The sequence below is a fragment of the Brassica napus genome, chromosome C3 (assembly GCF_020379485.1).
Source record: "Brassica napus cultivar Da-Ae chromosome C3, Da-Ae, whole genome shotgun sequence".
Lineage (NCBI taxonomy): Eukaryota > Viridiplantae > Streptophyta > Magnoliopsida > Brassicales > Brassicaceae > Brassica > Brassica napus.
Genome location: NC_063446.1, coordinates 26,251,273 through 26,273,505, shown reverse-complemented (window position 1 = coordinate 26,273,505; position 22,233 = coordinate 26,251,273). Strand labels below are relative to the sequence as shown.

General features: G+C 35.5%; 3 protein-coding genes and 1 pseudogene across 4 annotated transcripts; 2 read left to right on the top strand and 2 right to left on the bottom strand.

Moving 5' to 3' along the window:
* The first annotated feature begins 83 nt into the window (after positions 1–83).
* LOC106397874 (zinc finger CCCH domain-containing protein 36-like) lies at positions 84–2,521 on the top strand. Its single transcript, XM_048753001.1, has 3 exons — positions 84–727; positions 1,285–1,339; positions 1,743–2,521. Exons 1-3 carry the CDS (start codon positions 658–660, stop codon positions 2,326–2,328), a joined length of 711 nt encoding a protein of 236 aa, XP_048608958.1. The 5' UTR covers positions 84–657; the 3' UTR covers positions 2,329–2,521.
* A 130-nt stretch (positions 2,522–2,651) lies between these two features.
* LOC111203675 lies at positions 2,652–5,823 on the bottom strand (annotated as a pseudogene).
* Positions 5,824–15,354: 9,531 nt separating this feature from the next.
* Positions 15,355–19,773, bottom strand: LOC106401428 (regulator of MON1-CCZ1 complex). 2 transcript variants are annotated; one of them, XM_013841938.3, is made up of 15 exons: positions 19,594–19,773; positions 19,322–19,400; positions 19,134–19,235; positions 18,972–19,041; positions 18,413–18,820; positions 18,049–18,199; positions 17,702–17,811; positions 17,503–17,590; positions 17,099–17,428; positions 16,933–17,007; positions 16,648–16,834; positions 16,327–16,549; positions 16,148–16,256; positions 15,877–16,056; positions 15,355–15,666 (listed from the first exon to the last, which is right to left on the bottom strand). In XM_013841938.3, coding segments are annotated over exons 4-15 (2,040 nt in total). In that variant the 5' UTR covers positions 18,974–19,041; positions 19,134–19,235; positions 19,322–19,400; positions 19,594–19,773; the 3' UTR covers positions 15,355–15,489. The 2 variants fall into 2 exon arrangements, with proteins under 2 accessions (XP_013697392.1, XP_013697393.1); XM_013841939.3 differs by having other exon boundaries at positions 19,598–19,742.
* A 210-nt stretch (positions 19,774–19,983) lies between these two features.
* On the top strand, positions 19,984–21,831 carry LOC106400429 (xyloglucan endotransglucosylase/hydrolase protein 2-like). Its single transcript, XM_013840789.2, has 4 exons — positions 19,984–20,283; positions 20,439–20,539; positions 20,638–20,831; positions 21,201–21,831. The coding sequence occupies exons 1-4, from the start codon at positions 20,097–20,099 to the stop codon at positions 21,595–21,597; spliced, it is 879 nt and encodes a 292-aa protein (XP_013696243.1). The 5' UTR covers positions 19,984–20,096; the 3' UTR covers positions 21,598–21,831.
* The last annotated feature ends 402 nt before the right edge of the window (positions 21,832–22,233 follow it).

The following is a 22,233-nucleotide window of genomic DNA, read 5'->3' as shown; positions in this document are numbered from 1 at the left end:
TTGATACGGTGAACCAAACATAGCATTACACAGATTACAAAATCAAAAACAAAAGTCCCTTATCTAATGGAAAGATTGGTAGATGTATGTTGTAAGATTTGAAGAAGGAGCTAAGAATGCATTCAGAACAGCCGTAGGAGCTAATCATTTGTAATAAACAAAGGAAGCCAATATGTGACTTACAGGAAACAGTTGTAGCCATGGTGCTTGATGAATCCAATCCAAATCATCTCAAAGTTGAGAAGATGATGATGGTGATGAGATTCGACACCAGTTTGTTGGCGATGATTCCGTTGTAATCCCCCCTAGGGAGGGAGATTTGAAAGGTATTCAGGTTCCAAAGTAGTAGTTGACATATCTTACCACACACACAAGAAGGGATTAAGGTTAAGATTAGCCCCCAGCAGTTTCATCATACCTGAGAGAGAAGGAGAAACGCCGTGGAGATTGAAGGGATGATGATGATGATGATGCGATTTGCTATTCGTCGTCGGAGTTGAGAAGGGAAGACAGAGGAGAGGAGGATTGGTTGGATGTCGTCAAATAATAGAACACGCAGGAAGCGATGTTGTTGACCCGTTTACCTTCCTTAGACATAATAATACACTAAAGAAAGGGTTTCTATTTCGGATCTGTACTTCTTTTTTTTTTTTTGCCATGGATACTCTTAAGAGAGGACGGCCTGAAGCTAACTCCAACGGCGCCGGGTTTAAGAAGTCTAAGCAAGGTTAGCTACCTCTTGAATTATATATATATATATATCATTCTTTTCAGTTTTTTTTTTGTACTTCACTAACTCTCATAAAGTCTGAAACTTGAGATCTTTATTGCTTGATAAATAATCTTTTCTTTTGGATCAATTGGATTTGATTTTAGCTACGTTTTTTTTTTTTTTTTGTTGTTTTGCTGTCTTTCTTTCTCACTGCTGTGTTTTGGTGATGTCTTTTTCCTCTTATTTACTTCTCACTTATCTTGTCTAATTAGCGAGAGATTGCAGTATTAACTGCACAGTTTAGTAACATCCCAAGTTTATGTTTTTATTCACAGTTTCTTGATGAGTTTTAAGTTTAAGCTAGTTAACATCTTATAACCGGGGCTGCTTGATTTGAACAAGCCTTTTCCTGTGTCTTATTTGTTGGTAAATAAATAATCCTGAAAATTTACAGAATATCATGAAGCTTTGATTTTTGAAGTCTCAAATTTCATATATATGAATGATAATGTATGATTGAGCTTCAGAAAATTCTTAACTAAATAAACGACACTTAAAAATGTTTGGAACAGAGATGGAATCAACTGGTTTAGGAAGCAAATCGAAGCCATGCACTAAATATTTCAGGTTACTTATTAATCCTCTTTTTTTTTTCTTAACTGGATTAATATTAAAAAAATTGCTATTTTATCTGCAATTGAGATTAACAAGTAAAACTGTATGCTAATGAAATAGTCAGTTGTTATTACAGGTAACATCATCATTCATGCTAAACAAGTTTCTTTTTCAAAAAAAATCAATCTAATTGAAATGATTCTCACTAGAAACGGATAAAACGCATCCGGATTATAATTTTAGAAACATTTAACTCATTTGTTCGTACTCACAATCAACCCAAACCTTGTCTGTATTTTACACACTAAACGTTACCGCCTTGTGTATTAACCGTTTGTTCTCTTGTGTCATGTTAAAGCGATTGGTTCTTAAGTTTAAACTCTCTGATGTATTTTATTCTGCTTCTGTTGTGCAGCACTTCTGGCTGTCCTTTTGGAGAGAACTGCCATTTCTCGCATTATGTCCCCGGAGGATACAATGCTGTAGCACAGCTGACAAACATGGCTCCACCCATGCCTCAAGTTTCAAGAAACATGCAAGGGAGATTCTCAGGGAGAGGAGACTCTGGTCCTGGCCACGTCTCTAGCTTTGGTGCCTCGGCCACTGCAAAAATCAGCGTGGATGCTTCATTGGCAGGCGCAATCATTGGAAAAGGTGGAGTCAGTTCTAAACAGATATATCGTCAAACTGGGGCGAAGTTAACGATTCAAGATCACGAGAGAGACCCCAACCTGAAGAACATTGAGCTTGAAGGAACGTTTGAGCTGATAAACGAGGCGAGCGTGATGGTTAGAGAGCTTATTGGGAGGCTTAACTCGGCAGCGAGGAGACCACCTGGTGGTGGTGGTGGTGGGGTTGGTTCTGAAGGGAAACCGCATCCAGGGAGCAACTTCAAGACGAAGATGTGTGAGAGATTCTCTAAAGGAAGCTGTACGTTTGGTGATAGATGTCACTTTGCACACGGGGAAGCGGAGCTACGCAGGTCAGGAATCTCCTCCTGAGTTATTGTTGGAGTTAAGAGAAGTTTACTTGCAAAACAAGTCTCTTCTTCATTGCTAGAGTCACGTCTTCACCTACATACTTTTTTTTATGTTGTTTTCTTTTGTTTATGAGAATACAATGTTAGTTTCATTGTCATCGTATGGTTTTTTTAGAATTTAGTTTTTGTTAAATCAAGTTTGGGAGGTTTCATGATTCACAAACTTGGAAACACACAGTGGCTAGGGTTTGTATGCTGCCTTTATTTTTATTATATTCATGTTTTCTCTGGCTATATCATATCATCTGGTCATGTATGTATCAAAGTGTTGCTTTCAAAGGTTACATAGCCTGCCAACACTTAGGTACTGTTGTTGCTTTCAAAGGTTACGTAGCCTTCCAAAGTTAAGAAACAACAACTGTAGCCAAGTGTTGTTCCGTTGAGGTGTTTTCGTCGCTCTCTCCAAATCAATCTTGCAATTTTCTCTCAACTCTTTCATTGTTACGAAGCTATCCTGCTGCAGAATATAATAAAATAAACAACGGACTTCAGATACACATAACCGAAACAAACCATTTCAGAGTGAGAACACTTGTGAAGTTTTGTTCTAAAAAATCTAACAGAAGCTCTGGAGAAAGGAACTTACAAGGTGGCTGCTTTCAGGAGCCAAGATACCCTCCATGTTAAGAAAGAGAGATCGATGTCCATTGACCCATGACATCAAAGTCTACATTAGTGGAGTTTTCAGATCCATAAAGATCTGTTGGTCTTTCCTTCGGATCAAGCTACTAGCCTCTTTTTGGCAGTCGAACACAACTCAACATGAATTTACCATTATAAATCAACTCCTAATTTTGGAGTGTAATGAGAAGACTTACCACCTTTGATATCCTGGTAGTGAAGATCTGACCACGTTCGAGTCCTTGTCACCTTTAAGACTTACCACCTTTGATATCCTGGTCCGTTGTTTCGGTTATGGTCAGATCTGACCACGACTAAGTTAACTATTGTTAATGAGAAACAAATAGCAACTACAATCAATCAGACAAAAACCTTTCGGCAAAAGGAACAAGAGCATGATTTAAGCTCATCATCAGCTTCCACATCGCGGTTCACCATCCCCATATTGTCAACAGCCGAACATCTGCTGCTCATATTAAACGGTTTGATAGTCTCAGAAGTAGGCAACAAACCCTTTCCTTCGGTCGCCAACCTATCTATCTATCATCACTTTCACAATTGCTGCTACTGAGAACAGTCATGGTTAAGTCTTCACCGGTAACAGGATCTCAGTTTGACTTGAAAAGTCAGCTACGTTCGAGTCCTTGTCACACTCTCTCTGACTAAGTTCCACCGCAGCATCTACTGCATTGCTTTCACCCTGAGGATTCTTTCACATGGAATTCTCAGAATCAGCATCAACAATAGGTGAGTCACCAAAACTTTAGTGCACTTTTGAAATATAATTTTACTTGGCAACAGCATCAGAGATTTCTTTAGTGCACTTTTAAAAACAAAAACATGAAAACATTTATATAGTGTAATTGTTTTGGAAAACTTCACTGTATACTACATCTCTTGTCTTTTTTGGATTTTCTTTCTTACTAATTATCAATATCTTCAATCCCGTCTATGACTTAGTCTTGATACGGCATTGCATAGTAATTTTGTTAATAGTCATTGCAAAAGCAATAGCAATATGAAATTGCTTTAGTATCATCTTAAAGAGAAACATACATTTTCGACAACAAAACTTTTTTTTCCAACAGTTATAAACCTTGTTTTATTGATGTGATTTGATAAATTGTGTTACAAGTACACTTGTACCACTGCACAATCCACATTGAGGGTTTATATCCCTAAGCAACATAATATGAACACCAATTTTCAACTTAGATCATGATTTGGTAATCCTTTTTTTTTTTAATGTTGCTTAGATATATTTGAATTTACACCATATCATTTATTTTGTTTGTATCATGAGCTAAGATACAAACGTTCATTACCTTTCATTTAAGAAAAAATAGTTGATATAAATGAATTAAGATTAGACGAGAAAAGCTAAATAAACTTAAGACCATAGAATTACATGTAATTTGGGTGAACAAATATTCATTTATCAAATAGCATTTTGATTATGCTGATTTAATATAGTCATTTATTAGAAAAATCTAGGATTATGTTCTCTGGCATAAAAATGTCCATACACCTCTTTAACAATCTCTCGTATGAGATCATCGAAAATACTACATGTATATATTTATATCTAAAATTATGGGATTATGCTCCCTTGCATAAAAATGTATATACAAATCTTTAGTTATTTTTTTATAGAATCATCGAAAATACTATATATTTATATGTATATATACATAGATTGATAGTAAACATATTCCTAATATTAGAGACAACATTTTTGTCGCATGCTTGTGCATGAGTTAAAAAGAAGAAAACTGCGCATGAGTGGATGACACCATCTAGATTTTGCATTTGAAGATACTTTAATTCATAACAAAACTAATGAAATCTGGATTTTGTATTTGAAGATACTTTAATTCATAACAAAACTAATGAAATCTATTATTTGTGAATGTAAATTTTACCTTTTTTATCAAAAGAGAATATTGATTCATAGATGTATGGAGACTCAATAAACTATGATCAGTCAAGTGTTTAGTGATATGTTATGATTTTGATGAGTTTTAAAGTCTTGTTTTAATTCATTTTGATCATGTAGATTAGCATATTAGGTATATATATTGCATTTGCATACATAATTTCATAAAACAGGGTTTGTATTGGAAAATTGAAAGTTTGAGGTGAAATCAAAGTTATCTCTGCAAATTAAGAAGTTTGGCTGGAAAATGAAAACAATCAAAACTTTGAAGACCTATTTTGAAAATAACCAAGAGGTCATTTATCGATCTAAACATAAAAATTACCAAGCTATTAGAAATTAGTGCATTTAAAAAGATCATAAACTAATGTTATCTGCTAACTCAGAAAAGTGAGTCAATTACACACCAATTGTTGTACATTTATCTTCTAATTCTCATGATTGCAAAGTACTAATCAACTGCACTAAATATGCATAATATTTCCTTTTTCTAACTACAAAAAATTAGAAACAATTATTTATAACATTTTGTATGAAAATATCAACATTACATAATTACAAACCTCACAAATGGGGATATATCATTTGTTTAATTATTTTAATGTGATATAACATTCTATATGAAAATATTAACATTAAAGAATTTCCAAACTCTCCTGTTTTCAAATTTGAGGAGTTGTTTTTATCTTTGACATTTTGTCGTATATTAGTATGGTGATGTGACAAGCATTTTCCAGTTTCTTGATAGATTTTCCATAGCCTTTATCTCCTGATATGATGAATGTCTTTTGAGGAGCTAGATTTTTTCTGCGCTATTTTCAAGTTTATTGTGTAGCGCAAAACACGAGCAGCTGCTCGCAACTCTAGCTCCTCTCCCCAAGCGTTAGAGTCACTCCTCATCCATTTTGTATTAAAGTTTTATTCAATGCCAAATCTTATTCAAACACATTGTTTACACAAATCTATTATGGTTAAATCATAGCATAATCGAGTTATGGTTTTATCAATTTGCAATGTTTAATTAGAGATATCAAAACCAAACTTCTAAATTTTTTCTTACAGAGTAAAGACCCCCAATTACTAAATTTCAAAATTATATCACATCTATTATATTTTAAATTCTGATTAATTTTGAGACTTATGCAATTATATAAACCTTAGAAACAGAGAATCTTACCAGAACCAAACAAGAAGACTGGCTTGAGGTTTCTAATAGCTCAAAAGAAAACTATTCGTTATTGTATTTTTAATGAACCAGAAAATCGTTTCCATATAAAGATCCAGACAACAACCAAGTATTATTTTAGGTTTATTGAACATAAAACATGGTAAGAAGTTTTAGAAACATGTTCACTAAGAACGGAAAAAACGTATTTAGATTATAATTTTAGAAACATTTAGCTCAGCTAGAAACCCCAAATTGAATCTAATCGGAGGCCATTACCGGCGTCTCTGGCCACCTCGCGTGTAAGGGGGCTCCAGTCTGCCATCATCTGAAGGTTTCTCCCCTACTCTACTCATGGATTCCCTCAAATCAGATTCAAATCCACTAGCGAAAGTCCCAGCTACTGTTGATGTTGCTACTGTCGATCCCAGTGTCGATATGGTTCTTCCAACCAGTGGGACTCCTCTGTTAGCCACTATTTCTGGTGGCTCCTTCTCAGCTTCCCCAAAGGAGTCGGACCAGCCAATCTCCACGGTCACTACTTCTAATGCTTGGTCGAAGCCTCTCTCCATCACTCAACCTTCTTCTGCAGCTACGGTTCTCATGCAGACCTCGAAGGAACTGATAGCCGATTTGTCCAGAGAAACTCAGTGGCCCTCGCTTTCGGCAGCCAACTGTGCTCCATCTCGGCGTCGTCAACCTGTTGCTAGGGCAATCAACGCTTCAAGGCCTTCTCCGCATAATAGCTACTCCTCGAGTGTAACTGCCAAGGTACCACTAGGTATCTGTGATAATGATCCTGAGTATCCTTGGGCTTCAAAAATGGAGAAGTCTAAGAGAAATCTGCATAAGGTCACCTCGCCTGAGTTCCTCGAGGATGGTACGCCAAAGGTACGTATTCCTCGCCATGTCTTACTAGAAGGATTAGAGAACCAGAAGGAATTTGTAATTGGTCAATTCTATCGGTGCTCTGCCCCTGCTTCTGGCTTAATTCAATCTGTTGTTAGTAGAATCTGGGGAACTAGATGCCGGATCTACACTCGTGAGATAGGAAACAACGCTTTTTTGTTTCACATTCCGGATGAGTTTACTCGTAAGTGGGTAGTTCAGAGAGGTATATGGCATGTGGATGATTGTATAATGTTTGTATCTACTTGGGATCCTAAGGGTACTATCACTGTCCCTGAGATATCTACAATCCCGGTTTGGCTTACTCTGAAAGACATTCCCCACCAGCTTTATTCCAAGAAAGGTATAAGCTGGATAGCTTCCGGTATAGGGGCACCGATGCTCACGAGTAAGCCTTGGCTTGATCCTATACTGATGGGTGAGGCAAAAATTCTGGTTGAAGTTAAGTTGGATAGACCATTTCCTCAAAGAGTAGCACTCGAAGATGAAAGTGGTTCAGTATCAATGGTTTCTGTTATATACTCATGGCTGCCTTCTGTGTGCCCTAAGTGTGGGCAGTTAGGTCACAAAGCACCTAGATGCCTTGGTCTCCCTCTGGTTCCAATCAACGCTGTATCTGAAAACTCTTCTGCTGCATATCAGTCTCTCAAAGCTACTAAATCAGCTCCACTAGAATCTCAGGAAAAAACAGATGCTTTATCTTTTGATTCTCAAGGTTGTATTCTTCTTGATCATGAAGGAAGTGGCCTCCCTATAAATGAAAACTCAGAAATAGAAGAACCAAGTAGAGAAGTCACCACAGTCCCCTCTGCTTCAGTTGTGGCTGTAAACACTCCTACAGGCTCTTTCACTGAAAAGGTTCATGTGTCTTGTACACCTTCTGAAATTGTTCAAGTTACTCATGTTACTGCTGTTACTGATGAAAAGGAACTCCCACCACCTACCGTAGTTTCCGTCTCTCCTAATGACGAAACCTGCAAACAATTAGATGTCTCCGTCTCTCCTAATGACGAAACCTGCAAACAATTAGATGTCGCAGAACCTGTTGACTCCTCAACACAATCTGTACCACCAACTCCAGAGGCTCCTTCAGGGAAGTTTGTTGGGAATGTTGATATTGTGGTTGATAACTCTAACTCCTCTCCGTCTTCTGTACCATTTGTTCATGACAACTTATTTGCGGTATTGGATAGTGCTGATGCCAGTGAACCATCGAGTGTCCCACCAGCCAAGGAACTTGTCTTTTCAAATTCTCCATTACCATTTACTTTTGCCTCTCATGATACTTCCCCTACACATCCTCGTGACCCGTTTGTAGATGATGAATCAACACTAAGGTCACGAGGCGGTAGGCCATTAAAGCCATCTCAAAGGCTTAAGGAGATGGAATGGTTTACTGTTACAGGGAAAGGAAAAAGAGGCCGAGGAAGAGGTCCTCATCACTGAGTTCACAACAAAATCTTGTTAAGTGTTGCCTTCATCATACTATGTTGCTTTCGCGTCTCTCTTGACTTTAAAACCGTTGCATGTTGTTTTATCTTTGAACTCTTAAGGTCCCTAAAACCTTATCTCTGTATCTTTCTAGCATTTAAATTGAAAACCTTTTTTCAAAAAAAAAAACATTTAGCTCAGCTTGGTGATTACAGCGTAGAAAATCAAATAAAAAACTTGTCTTTTTATGAGCTGTGACAGTTGTTGAGAAAGGTGCTTTCTGTTTGGTGGTAACGATTTAGTGATTTTGTGTGTTGTGTCATGGTCATATATGGTCGGGTAAGGTTCTTACATTACTGGTGAACATGTCCTACATCAATAAGCAGAACATAATATTAATTTTCTCATTAGAATTGTATCTTCTCTGCAACTAAATGTTACCTCCTTGTGTCTAGCAATTGATACTTCCTCTGTATATTAACCGTTTGTTCTCCTGTGTTATCTTAAGACGATTGGTTCTTAAGATTAACTCTCTGATGTATTTTATTACGCTTCTGTTGCAGCACTTCTGGCTGCCCTTTTCGAGAGAACTGCCACTTCTTGCACTATGTCCCTGGAGGATACAACGCTGTAGCGCAGCTGAACATGCCACCACCAATGCCTCAAGTTTCAAGAAACATGCAAGGATCTGGTGGTGGTGGAGGGAGATTCTCAGGGAGAGGAGGATCTGATTGGGAGGCTTAACTCGGCAGCTAGGAGACCACCTGGTGGTGGTGGGATTGGTTCTGAAGGGAAACCGCATCCAGGGAGCAACTTCAAGACGAAGATGTGAGAGAGATTCTCTAAAGGAAGCTGTACATTTGGTGATAGATGTCACTTTGCACACGGGGAAGCGGAGCTACGTAGGCCAGGAATCTCCTCCTAAGTTATTATTGCTGGAGTTAGGGAAGTTTACTTGCAAAACAAGTCTCTTCTTTCTTGCTAGAGTCACTTCTTCACCTACTTTTTTATCTTGTTTATGATAACACAATGTTAGTTTCATTGTCATTGTATGATTTTTAGTATTTAGTTTTGGTTAAATCAAGTTTGGAAGGTTTCATTGTCATTGTATGCTGCCTTTTATTTGATTATATGTTTTCTCTGCTTATATCATCTGGTCATATGATTTTCTGAATATGTTGAGGGTTTTTCTTGTAGTAGTAAAAATAGCTATAGGAAAAGTAAAACTTGGATACTTCTCTCTCTTAAACGCTCTGCCCTCTTTCTAGAACTTCTCTACCGTGTATTGTGCTTCCGGCCGGCGGAGTTGGCTCCCATAGCCACCGTCGGTCCGGTTTCTTTCTTTCTTCCCCTCTTCGTGTTTTGATATCTTTTGGGTGGGAGAAGGTTCATTTGTGTTTCTCCCCTTTTTTTGTGTTTATGTGATCGGTTCTTTGGATCCGAGAGATGGAGGCTAATATAGCTCTGTCTTCGCCGGCTTATGACTCCGGGGGTGGAGGCTTTCTATGCATCGCTATCGCCGGCTTATGATTCCGGGAGGCGGTGGCTTACTAAGCATCGCTATCGCCGGCTTTGGTCTTGAGTTTTTTGTTCTTTGTCGATCTATGAATTTGTGTCTCAATCGTTACTCGGCCTCTCGATCTGAAATTGTGCTGCATGTTGGTATGTCGGCGATAGAGAATTGATCGTAGGCATTTTAATCTATGGTGACTTCGTAGATCGGGTGGTGTTTTCCGGTGGCTCTGGATGAGATTTCAGGATAGTCTCGATGTCGCTCTCCATTGTAAAGAGTCAAGGCGGAAAGATGGGTGAGGTGGCCTCAGACCCATAGGTGATAGGTGAAGCGGTTCGGTTTAGTTGCGATCGGTGGAGCGGTCGATTTCGTGGGTTGGGCTTAAAACCCATTTCGTTTGTTTTGCCCTTTGTGTTTGGGTTTTTTTGGCTAATGTACGTGGGCTTTCCTTCCAGTTTATCAAGTGATAGAGCCATTGAGGCTTGGTCCATCGCTTTGGGCTTATTTTTAACTAGCTACTAGATCTCGATCCGTGCAATCGCGCAGATTTTTTCATTTATTTTTATATAAATATTTTGTTTTCAATTCTAATATTGGTATATATTATAATATATATGTGTCTATCTATTTTTAAAACATAATAAGTTTACGGTATATTTTTCATTGAATAGATTGTTTCAAACTTTCACATGTATTTGTATCTTTTTCTATATATATATATATTTTCGGATATTATTTCATTATTAAAATTGTAACTATATATATAAAAAGATTAGTAGAATATTATTTTATTGTCATATTCAAAGATATTGTAACATTTCACATATTTAGAAATTTTTTTAAAAAATAAACTTTTTGCTTCATAGATTTATATTATCGAGTAAATAATTAAACATTTAATTTTGTTTAATTTTTAAAAATTTAAAATAAACTATATAGTTTAAAATTTGTTTTCATTGGTTTAAGGTAGTAAAGATTAATCTTTGTTAGATAATATGATTTTTGTTATTTAAAAAAAAATCTTTATAATTTTAAAAGTTAACATCGACAAATATTTAAATATTTAACATATTGAGGTATAGTATTACAACATTAAATTATATCTATTTAATTTATACTATCTATAAATCCAATATATCATCTATTGTTTAAATCCAATTATTAATAGCCCAATAAAAATTTCTGATATGTTCTAAATTTAAATGATAAGATTAGAGAATAAATGTAACATGACTTTCTAGAAATAAGTCCATTAAGTCCATTTTTTAAAGAATCACACATGAATCAAGGTTGTGACTTCTGTTTTAATATATAAGATTGTGAACCTATAATTAGGCTTCTTTGTCGGTAAACATCACCGGTAAATATCAGATATTTTAGAATAGAAAAGAAAATAAATGTAAAAATGAATAATGTATATAACAGCTAATTTTGGAATAGAAAAGAAAGTAAATAGAAAATGTTTTCAACTAAAAGAAAATAAATGTAAAAATTCAAATTCATATTTAATTTAAAAATTAATAATAATATCGATAAATTTTTTGTGTCCAAAATTAAAAATGCAAAATTGTTAAAAAAAAAAATAAAGCCTAGTATAAGTTTGTTTTTAAGCCAGAGATAAAAAAAATGATAAAGAGATTTAACAAAAGCTATATTTCTAAACTATTTCAGTTTTACAGAGATTCTAATCAAATAGTTAAGCATTGTTTTTTTTGTAACTGAATTCCTTATGGTTCCCAGTAGTTAAGCATTGCTATAAATTTTAAATTACAATAATAATAAATAACACTTTAATAAAAGCAGAAATAAACTATTATCAAAATATAAATCTGCATGTATACGCAGATCTTCACGATATACAACAAAACACCGATACCGAGGTCTTACAGGAACTCACTTCCGATCCAGTCTTGGAAGAGGACAAGATTACCGTTATCATATCTCAAGATTTTCACGTAAGACTAATATACATGGATAATACTTTGAAACACACCAATTAATGTAGCAAAATATTATAATCTATTAACTACAAATATATCAGGCAGGACATGTGGTGATTGTATTGTATGCGAGTATACCGTTATCATATCTCAAGATTCTCACGTCATAGTGAACTAAATCATTTACGTAAATGAGATAAGATTTCATGTGATCATATCTCAAAATTCTCACGTAAAACTAATATTTTTCTTTTGGTAAAACACGTAAAACTAATATATATATATATATATGGAAAATACTTTGAACCGACACAATAATTAATACAATAAAATATTATGTATATTGACTATGAATATATCAGGCAGGACATGAGGCATGTGAGCATATAGAGACTACAAAACAATAAGTACTGCATACATACGTACGTGTTTGTAGATCTTTGAGTGTTTATCAATGGCGATCTCTCACGTTCATCCTATGTTTCTTCTGATCCTATCACTCGTCTTCTTACCTACTTTGCTGGCCATCCCTTTCCGAGACTGCGGTTTGCTCCTATAAACATTGTTCTATGTCTTCTAACGTTATAACATTGTTCTATGTCTTGTTACGTTATCTGTAGGAGTTAAACAACTTTTCAACAATCACATTTTGACTTGGTCCACGGAAAATAAGTTACCATAAAAATTTGGTTATCGAACAATAAGAATAATTGGTTTGTTTTGGAATTCGAAGCCTATCTGGTCTATCACAATCACTCATCTTTATCTATCTTGACTCTATATAGTGTGCGTACTTTTTGGTTTTAAATTTTGTAATCTTCATTTGTGCCAAAAAAAAAAAAATTTGTAATCTTCACTGCATTAATCACTAACTGTTGTAGGTCGTCGTGAAAGTTATCCAGTCAAAGTCACTGCTGTGGAGACGAACGAAGCAGGCTTTAACATAACCGGTTCTACAAGTACCTGATCAATTCCTTTCATCACTTTTTTGTTTTTGTTTTGAAAGAGGACTTTCATCATTTTTTTAATTTCTGTATTGTCACTCTTGTTTTAGTTTCCAGTATTTTTCTTGATGACATATTTTGTGTGAACAGATAAAGTAATCACTGGAGGATCGTGATTTTGAAAGTTAAACATGGCCTCGTTGCCATAATGAACCTCCGATACGACCTCAGTGAATTGATCACATTTCCTGTTTCACCCGGCGCTTTTGTGCTTCCTTTCCACCCACCAGTTCCTTCTCTAGGAGCAGTAAGTTTTCTTACATTTTATTTTGGTAATTTATTTAGATAGTTTCCTACTGAACGTTCAATAAATAGTTATAACTACGATGTTGGTAAAAAAAAGCAGGAGCTAAAGACAGCTGATGCACATACAATTTTTTAAATGGTAACTTACAAGCCTACCAAATCAGAAAATTTACAAGTATCTTCTAGAAAATCTGACCTCTCACAAAACTTCTCAAGAACATAAAATCTTGAAAGTTTTTCACTTGAATTATTTACAAGGAACTCTTAACTCTTTTTTTTAAAGATAGTATGATAACTATACAATGCATGAGTTTCTAAAAAGACATTTGACATCTGTTTTTTTTATACTATTGACATCTGTTTATACACATAGAATCAATACCTTAACAAAATCTATGATTTGTACACATTCCTTTTTTATATCAAAAATAAGTACACATTCCTTTTATTTTATATCACATTTTTTTTTTTGAAATTTTTTTTAATCTTCTTTTCACTTTTAGTAGTTTTTTAATCTGTCTTTTATGATTATTTAAATGAATAAGGGTTTTTTGTAGCAGCAAACTTTTAAGTCAATTTAACAATTCTTATGATGTTTACTTTTGTTTTTAAAGTTCTTTAAAAAAAAAAAACTCTATTATTTATTTAAATATTTGTTTATAATTCATATATCTATAGAGTATGGGTGTAAGGGTCTTTTACCTCAATAAGGTTCTAATGATGTATACTTCTGTGATTTTTTCTATGATTCATCATCAACAGTTGGTAGACTTTTGGAGTTCCCTAATTTGATCAGATTTAGGAATGTCCTGAGATCTTCATTCCCAGCTTACATTTTTCATAGAAAAAAATTAACTTTACCAGGATACTAAAACAGTGTCATTACACAAGAACGAGTCAGCACAGTATCAAAATGTCTTATGAGATGAGAGTTTGAGTCCTAAGTCCCAGCAATGCGCAATCTATCTGATGCTGAACGTAACTTACGAAAACTCCTTATCTAATTAAAAGCATGATCCAACTCTTGATTAATGATTAGTTATGCGCCTTGGGACTATGTTTCTTCCCTAGGATGATATGTCATATGTTGGTAACTATCTAATTATTCATTAACACTATTTTCTGTTTAGTTATTTTCTTTTTCCTGAAACCACCACTTTGTTGGTCTCTTTGATGATTCTTATTGTTATTCTGTGTGTTTTACCTTTGTAGTTGAACTACAATGTTGACATAAACTTATTTGAGGACCCTGAAGACGACGAAATAATGTGTCTCATGTTCGAATACAAAACTTCAAGTACTGGTGTGGGTTATGCTTAGCTGCGGGAGAATGTGTTCTCAAGTCTCTACATGAATCTGATTCTTACTAGTAGCTACTACAGAATCAGCATTACCTATGTTGTTTTCTCTCTTTCGTGTGTTCTACTGTTTGTTATCCAAGAAATAACAAAGGGTTTACATATACCCTTGACTGATTTTCGAATTTTATTTACTTTCAAAAACCATAAGTGATTTTATTGTGTTTGCCTTGGCTATTTGGAAAGTTTGGTATTCTTTTCAAAACCTATATTTTTTTACCCAAATTGAATATGACTGAAGTTCATATGATCAGTCATCGAAGATGATTTTGTGGATTAGTTGTGAATTCAAAACTATTTGACAACAACTGTAAGAATATTTTTATCATCGTCTGAAGTCATCTATATTCATATACAAATCTTAGAACCTCTTTAGTCTTATGATGTATATAAAATTGATAGAAATGTGCACTTATTTTTAAAATCTCAAAAGTATTTAAATTGCTATACACAAAACGTTACCGAGCCTTGGGTAACTTATTTATTAGTCTATAAATTTAAGCCTTCATTTCCCGTTTTTAGTAATGTTTTACTCAATGCCAAATCTTATTTAAATATTTGCAAATGAAAACCTCAAAAACTAAACTGAATTCCAAAAACACACTGTTTACACAAATTGTTATAGTTTAATCATAGCATAATCGAGTTATGGTTTTATCAACTTGCAATGTTTATTTAGAGTATCAAAACCAAACTTTTAAAATTTTCTTGCAGAGTAAAAACCCCAATTAATAAATTTCAAAATTATATCACATCTATTATATTTTAATTCTGTTTAATTTTGTTAATCATGCAATTACAGAAACCTTAGAAACAGAGAATCTTTCCGGAACCAAACAAGAAGATTGGCTTTTGAGGATTCTAATAGCTCAAAAGAAAACTAATCGTTATTTTATTTTTAATGAACCATAAAATCGTTTCCTTATAAAAGATCCAGACAACAACCAAGTATTATTTTAGGTTTATTGAACATAAAACATGGCAAAGAGGTTTTATTATCTCAGACAGCAACTGACGAACTGGTCTCATTAAGAAGACCATGGAATGTGTAATACTCTGAAGTTTCTTTGAATCCAGGAATCAGTTCCGACAAGACCCTCAATATTGCAGCCAAATGCTGCATATCATTCGACGCGAATGCTGCTTCCAGAAACAGTGACGATCGCACACTCGTCACCTGCAATGTGCACCAGACCAAATAAACTTAAACCGAAACAGAATTTAATGTAAGCAACCAGAAATCAATTAAAATTTCATACAATCAGATTTATTCATTTATAATGTGAAACTGATATTTTAATCCAGAAAAACGAATGGGAAAGTGTGTACTAAACCGAACCAAATCAAACAGAACTAGCCACCGCATGTAGTTACGAAAGTGTTGTACCTTACGCTTCTGAGCATAACGCAGAGCTTCAAGATAGTATCCATCTTGCACAAGTGAGGAGATGTACTCATGGTGCAACGAGAGCTGTCTCAGCATATCAAGCCCAAGCTTCCTTACCCGTGGATCTTGGCCACCGCTCTCCAGAAGCTGAAGCGCGACTTCCTTTGATGGTTCGATTATCTGCAGTGAGATCATGTAACCTAAACTTTGTGAACAAGAAACCATGGACGAAGGTTTTGTGTTCTTAGTAAGAAGGTTAACTAATACAAACCTTATTTGCGGTGAAGAGTGACAGTTCTGCAAATCGTTTACTGCGAGCTAAGAGTCTGATGGTCATCACATAAATGTTGAGATCCACTTTGAGTTTCTCTGCGCTAATACTGCAACAAAGGAATCAAAGGTAAGAACGCAGAGCTGATGACTCCAAACATAATGAATAGTTAATCTTACCTGCGAAGGAACTCAGTTATGATAGCAACTAGGTAGTCAGATTCCTCAACCATCATCTCCTCCACAGAAGCAAACACAAACTTGTAGAGCTCATCAGGTGAAATTGCTGGTGACGAGAGCTGAGACTCCTGCTGCTCATCAGCAGGACCTGATGGTAGGTTCATTTCAACTTCTTCTTCTTCTTCATCAAGACTGCTTCCAGATGCTCTACCTCTTTCGTTATCTTCAGAAATCAAAAATTGAAAACGAGGACAAGATGTGTTAAAGAGATTGCAATGCATTCATCCCTAAATCAACTTTTTAGATTCAATAGGGTTTTACCAGGAGATGCACCATCGTTTGTTGGAATAGTTGCAGTGGTCTTTCCGTTCTTTAGTTCCTTGTATATACCAGCTTTAACCGAGTATGAATATGCTGTGACCAGTACATCTATCGCCTGTGTAACCTGAGTTGCTGGTCTGCGTTCTAGAATAAGAGCCCTTGCTATCCCCAAGCACAGTTGCTTGGCCTGATATAAACGCACTCATTAATTTTATCTAACAACCGCATCATCATGCTTTAGTTTAAACTCTTTTGTAAAACACATAGCAAAGGAAAGTGTGGGACCTTATTAGCTTCCAGCTTCCTTCGCTGTAGGAACTCTAGAAGAGACGTCCTGTCTGAGCTGCTAGCGGAAATTGCCTGCAACAACACATCATATTAAATACTGAACAATTTCGAAATTATCTAAAAATTAATTGTTATGTAGATACATTAACACAAGCCAACTTGCCTCAAGATCCAAATGCACCCTCCAGAGAACCTTGTTAGTCTGATCCAGGATAAGGTCTGGAACAAGAAAGGTCCAAGCATCTTCATACATGACTATGTTTTCACTGCTTGTAGATGATTCGGGGCTCTCGTTTTCTTTGCTAGCAGCTTGAGGAGATGTGTCGGAGCCTTGGTAACCCCTCCACAGCAAAGGAAGAGGAGCAGAGACGGGAGCTCGAGAATCCACGAATAAGTCATAGATGATAACAACCTTTGCATCGATTTGGTGGACAAGCAATAAGTTGTCGACGACACTCACCGACAACTTGCTTGAGTAGATTGGCAAAGAACCCTGTAAACAAGAGCCAATAGAATAAAAATCAGTAAAGTAACAAGAAACTGGTAACTGAGGAAAAGCAAACTTACTTGTTGAACGACTGCATCTCGGTAGAACCTGTATGTGTGGAGAAGCATGGCTTCCATGTCCACTTGTACGCAATATATTCGGCCATAGCTGAAAGAGAATGGTAAAGATTAATCTCCAACAACATCGTGTAATGAATGAGAATGACGAGCAAGTTTAGGAGAAGAATAAAAACAAGAGAAACAAATAGAAGAATCGTACACAGTGACTAAGTGGACATCTCCAGCGGAGATAATAGGTTTGCTGTTGGATTCAGTTGAAGCCAAGGTCATCTCAAATTTCGGCAAACGAACAACTCCTGCGGTGGAAAGCTGTAGAGTAGATCAAAATAACTATCAGGCACATATCTATAATATTCAATAAGTTAAATAAATGTTAACTCAATCATAAAATCTCACTGACAACTCTAGCATATACATCATAAGGATCAGTGTCTTTAAATTTCACATAGAAAATATCATAACTCTTTAATGGGGTTTTGTACACATGTGTTGGACAATATCTATGAATTTAATTTAGTTTAGTTGATGATAAATTTTGTGTAATACCTGAAACCCAGTAATTGTCTTGCACTGCAACCCAGATGCAAGAAGAACAAGTCGAGATTCATGTGTGTAGATGTACCAATTCACATTCACTTTCTTGGTTTCCACCAAACGTAGATTCATCGCAGAATCACAAGCAAACAAGTCCATGCCACTGAGACAGGAAAGAGAGCAAAAAAAAAAGAACTTTCATTAGAGAGACAAATGATTCTGAAAATGCTACTTTCTTTAGTTAAAGTATATATAACTATTAACACAATCAAGTTACTATATAAAGTTCTCAGTTTCATCCAATTAGTCTTTAAAATTCGTTGCCAACAATCTCAAAAATTCGACATCGTTCTATGTAGTTGAATCAAGCCCACACCTGGTTTTAACAACTGCAAGATCACATAATGGAGAGTCACTCCAGAAGAATCCGAGAAGGCTCTCTGATCCTGCCCTGCACTTGTGAGTAAGTGTCTGCTTGGTCTCTCGATGAAAAAACTGGATCTCACAGTCAGATCTTTGCACAGCTATCACTTTTTTATCAAGAGAGAATCTGACAGATAGGATAGGCCCTTCGGGTATAGAATCAACTGAAGGAGATACATCAGGATTAAAGGTAGCTGTTTCCCATGAAAAGACCTGACTAGATGTGACACAAATTAGCAATCTGTTGGCATCATCGTAGAACAACCCCCTGGATTCAGGAACATTGCAACGTAGAGATGGATGCTGTATATACGCATGTGACAAGGCGCCAGAGCCGACACTTGTCTGTGAACTTGAAGGCCTGGGAGACATAATCTTAACCTTTTAGTTGTCTAAATTACTCAAAAGGAGCCAGACTATAGTCCAAAATATCCATTTTATGATTGGACCGAGTCACTTATCACTTATAAACGTTACACAAGATGAAAATAAAATAAAAAGAATTGGCGTACATGATTAATCAGTGCTGATCAATGCCCCTAAAGAGAAGAAGTATATAGAGATTCAACCCTTTCCTCGGATCTGTAAGGAAAAAAAAACAATACTAGAACAGATTAGTCTTCAAATTAATGATCAAGACAAGTCTTTTGAAATGAAATTGCAATATATTATACCGTATGTTGCATACAGCTCTTCAGCGCAAGAAACTGTTTTAAGCACAAGTCTTTTTCAATCTCGTGGACTATAGACGCAACGCAGCTCCCGTAGTCTTTGGCCTTGTGACAACAAAGTGCACTTTTTAAAATTCAATAACAAGGAACACATTCCACAAGACAAAGGTTAATGGAGCTGTGGAACAAACCTGCTTAGAACAAGTAGCTAGAATCCTTCCAAGTGTAGAGGCGGTGGTGGCGGAGTTCTTTTCTTTCATGCCTGCATTGCTGAAAGACAAAACCAGTAGATTCACTAAAGCTGTGTCCGAAGAACTTAAATAAATAATTCAATTTAAGACAGAAGATCATAATCAGACAACAATTACATCTCCATTGGTGAAAATAATCAGATCAATTTAAAAGGGAATTACAGAAGAAACAAAAAAAAAGTGAATCAGACACGTTAACAGAGAAGCGTTACCTACGAAAAACAATGATGGAGATGAATTTAAAGCCCAGTGATTGGGGTTTCTCAGATTCAAGCAGCAGAAACGAACTAAGTTTCGATTTTTGATTCGAACGGTTGTGTCGTTGGGAGATTTGACGATATAGGTGTTCTTCAATCACCGTGTGAAGAAGAAGGAAGACCAGGCGATCAACACGTGTGGATTAGACACAGGCCTTGAAGGCAGGCCCATATTTGTTTTTTTGTCTCAGCTCATGAAGGCCCATTATATATTCGAATTTTCTACTTATCAACAAATATTCGATTCAGTCTTGCCAGATAGTTATACAATGTAACAGTATCAAAAATACAGTTCACCAAAATATTAATTTACCAAAATAAAGATTTGTTAACCAAAATAATATTTTTTTACCAATTTAAGCTTATAATTAACCACCCCTTGCAATATAACCCCGAATATATAAAAGGGGGAGATGTATGCTCGGTAAGAAACACACTCAAAACATAAAATTTTAAAAATGAATAAGAGAGAATATATGTTTTCAGTTTTAGATTTTGTTTTAGTACTGTTCTTGATCGGTACCGTTGATGCGGGGGTTCCTGCTGGAGGTCGACCGTTCGATGACAACTATGTTGTTACGTGGGGAAATGTCTTGAAACTCGACCAAGGGAGAGAAGTCCAGCTCTCCATGGACAAAACTTCAGGTTCATTAATTTTACTGTTTCCTTTTTCAATAACGTCGTCGTAAAAAGATAAAAGGATGTGTGGTGCGTATGTATTGATTTCAGTCGATATTCTATATAGTATTGTAATTGTGATATAAAATATGATTTAATATCTAAATTTATATTACAAACAGGTGCTGCTTTTGAGTCTAAACACAAGTTCGGATCAGGATTCTTTCAAATGAGAATCAAGTTGCCTCCAAAAGATACTGCTGGAGTTGTGACAGCTTTTTATGTACGTTCACGTTTTAGCTTCTTCATTACATTAATTTGAACTTTCAACTTAGTGAATATCTTTCTTTATACCTTTTGTGTATTTTAATTTGGTTTCAGTTGACTTCGAAGGGAGATACCCAGGACGAGCTAGACTTCGAGTTCCTTGGGGATAGAGAAGGAAAACCGATACAAATTCAAACAAATGTTTTTATCAATGGTCAAGGAAATAGAGAACAAAAGTTTGTTCTTTGGTTCGATCCATCCACAGATTTTCACACTTATGGGATTCTCTGGAATCCGTATCAAATTGCGTATGTTTTTTCTCTTTCCATGTGTTCTATTTATATTTGTTTAATTTTATCACACAATCATCGAATGTGTGTCCAACCATTCTAAATAGAAGAAACAAGAATACATATACGACTAAATTTCAATATACTGAATCACGAAAGAGTACGACATCTTTTCTTCTAAAGCTTACTAACAAGAACATGAACCGAAAAAAATTGAAAATTAATTAGCTAATATTAGACTTTGTTTTAACAGTTCTACAGTATTGCTAAAGTTTTAACAGTTATCCTACACAGTGGAAAAATTGTTTTATTTTGTTTTAAACATTTAGCAATACGAGCACCATGATGATTTCATAATATATATTTTTGTTTCTCCCGATATGGTAGGTTTTACGTGGACAATGTTCCAATACGAATATTCAAAAATAACAAAAGATATGGCGTAGGCTATCCATCAAAGCCGATGACATTGGTGGTTAGTCTGTGGAACGGCGAGGGATGGGCAACAGACGGTGGTAAGGCCAAAATTAATTGGTCATGTGCTCCTTTTAAAGCCAATTTTGAAAGGTTTTCTGATTCTGGTTGTCACGCGGATGGTCTGAACATCAACGCGAAAGTATGTGGTTCAACAACCTACTGGTGGAATACGATCCAATATAGTAGGTTAAGTGCAAATGAAACTACGGCATTCAAGAATGTGAGAGCGAAGTATATGACGTACGATTATTGTTCTGATCATCCTAGGTATCCTGTTCCTCCTACGGAATGTCGATTGAATCAATGATGGGTATTTAAAAAGATTATTAGAGAAAAGTATCACAAGTGCTTGCTTTCAAATATATCTTTAGAATTTAAACGAATTTTCAATAAAGAATGCTATTTTACTATTATATGATAATTATTTTACAGAGACAACTCACATATTCTTGATCAAAGTGAAGTCCTTAGACGTGTAACGTTTTCTAATTCTTACCAAAAAACGTATCAAAATTCACTTGCAAGGTTTTATTCTTGCCAAGAACGTATCAAAACTCACTCCTACTCTACACAATGTTTAACCAGTTTTCTTTGCTAAGAATGTTAATATCATATTAATGATTGTTAGAGTTACAGCATGTGTAATCTAATGTCTACTCTAGAATGGTAAAAAAGTTAAAAACAAGCTAGAGTAAAGAGAGGTAATTAATAAACACAGATGATTAAGTGATCCAAAGAGACATAAGAGAGCCTAAATGCTTCGTATGTCTCTTGGAAATGATCGTGTCCAGCATTTCTCGGTAGATGAGGCGAGCGATTTCATATGTGGTAGACCGCTGCATCATCTTCTAGTTTCCTTAGGATCGAGGGACAGACCGTTGAAGAATTTTATCCAAGGGAGCAGCTCGTTCCAGTTATTAGACACAAAGTGTCCCACATCGAT

What these genes read in the sequence shown, in the direction of transcription:
- LOC106397874 (XM_048753001.1), top strand. Translation starts at nt 658, where the DNA reads ATGGATACTCTTAAGAGAGGACGGCCTGAAGCTAACTCCAACGGCGCC. An exon ending in GTTTAAGAAGTCTAAGCAAG is followed by an intron (nt 728 to 1,284) that starts GTTAGCTACCTC and finishes TGTTTGGAACAG; the next exon opens with AGATGGAATCAACTGGTTTA. An exon ending in CCATGCACTAAATATTTCAG is followed by an intron (nt 1,340 to 1,742) that starts GTTACTTATTAA and finishes TCTGTTGTGCAG; the next exon opens with CACTTCTGGCTGTCCTTTTG.
- LOC106401428 (XM_013841938.3), bottom strand. An exon ending in ATAACTGAGTTCCTTCGCAG is followed by an intron (nt 16,257 to 16,326) that starts GTAAGATTAACT and finishes CCTTTGTTGCAG; the next exon opens with TATTAGCGCAGAGAAACTCA. An exon ending in CACTCTTCACCGCAAATAAG is followed by an intron (nt 16,057 to 16,147) that starts GTTTGTATTAGT and finishes ATCTCACTGCAG; the next exon opens with ATAATCGAACCATCAAAGGA.
- LOC106400429 (XM_013840789.2), top strand. Translation starts at nt 20,097, where the DNA reads ATGAATAAGAGAGAATATATGTTTTCAGTTTTAGATTTTGTTTTAGTA. An exon ending in CTCCATGGACAAAACTTCAG is followed by an intron (nt 20,284 to 20,438) that starts GTTCATTAATTT and finishes TATTACAAACAG; the next exon opens with GTGCTGCTTTTGAGTCTAAA. An exon ending in GAGTTGTGACAGCTTTTTAT is followed by an intron (nt 20,540 to 20,637) that starts GTACGTTCACGT and finishes ATTTGGTTTCAG; the next exon opens with TTGACTTCGAAGGGAGATAC.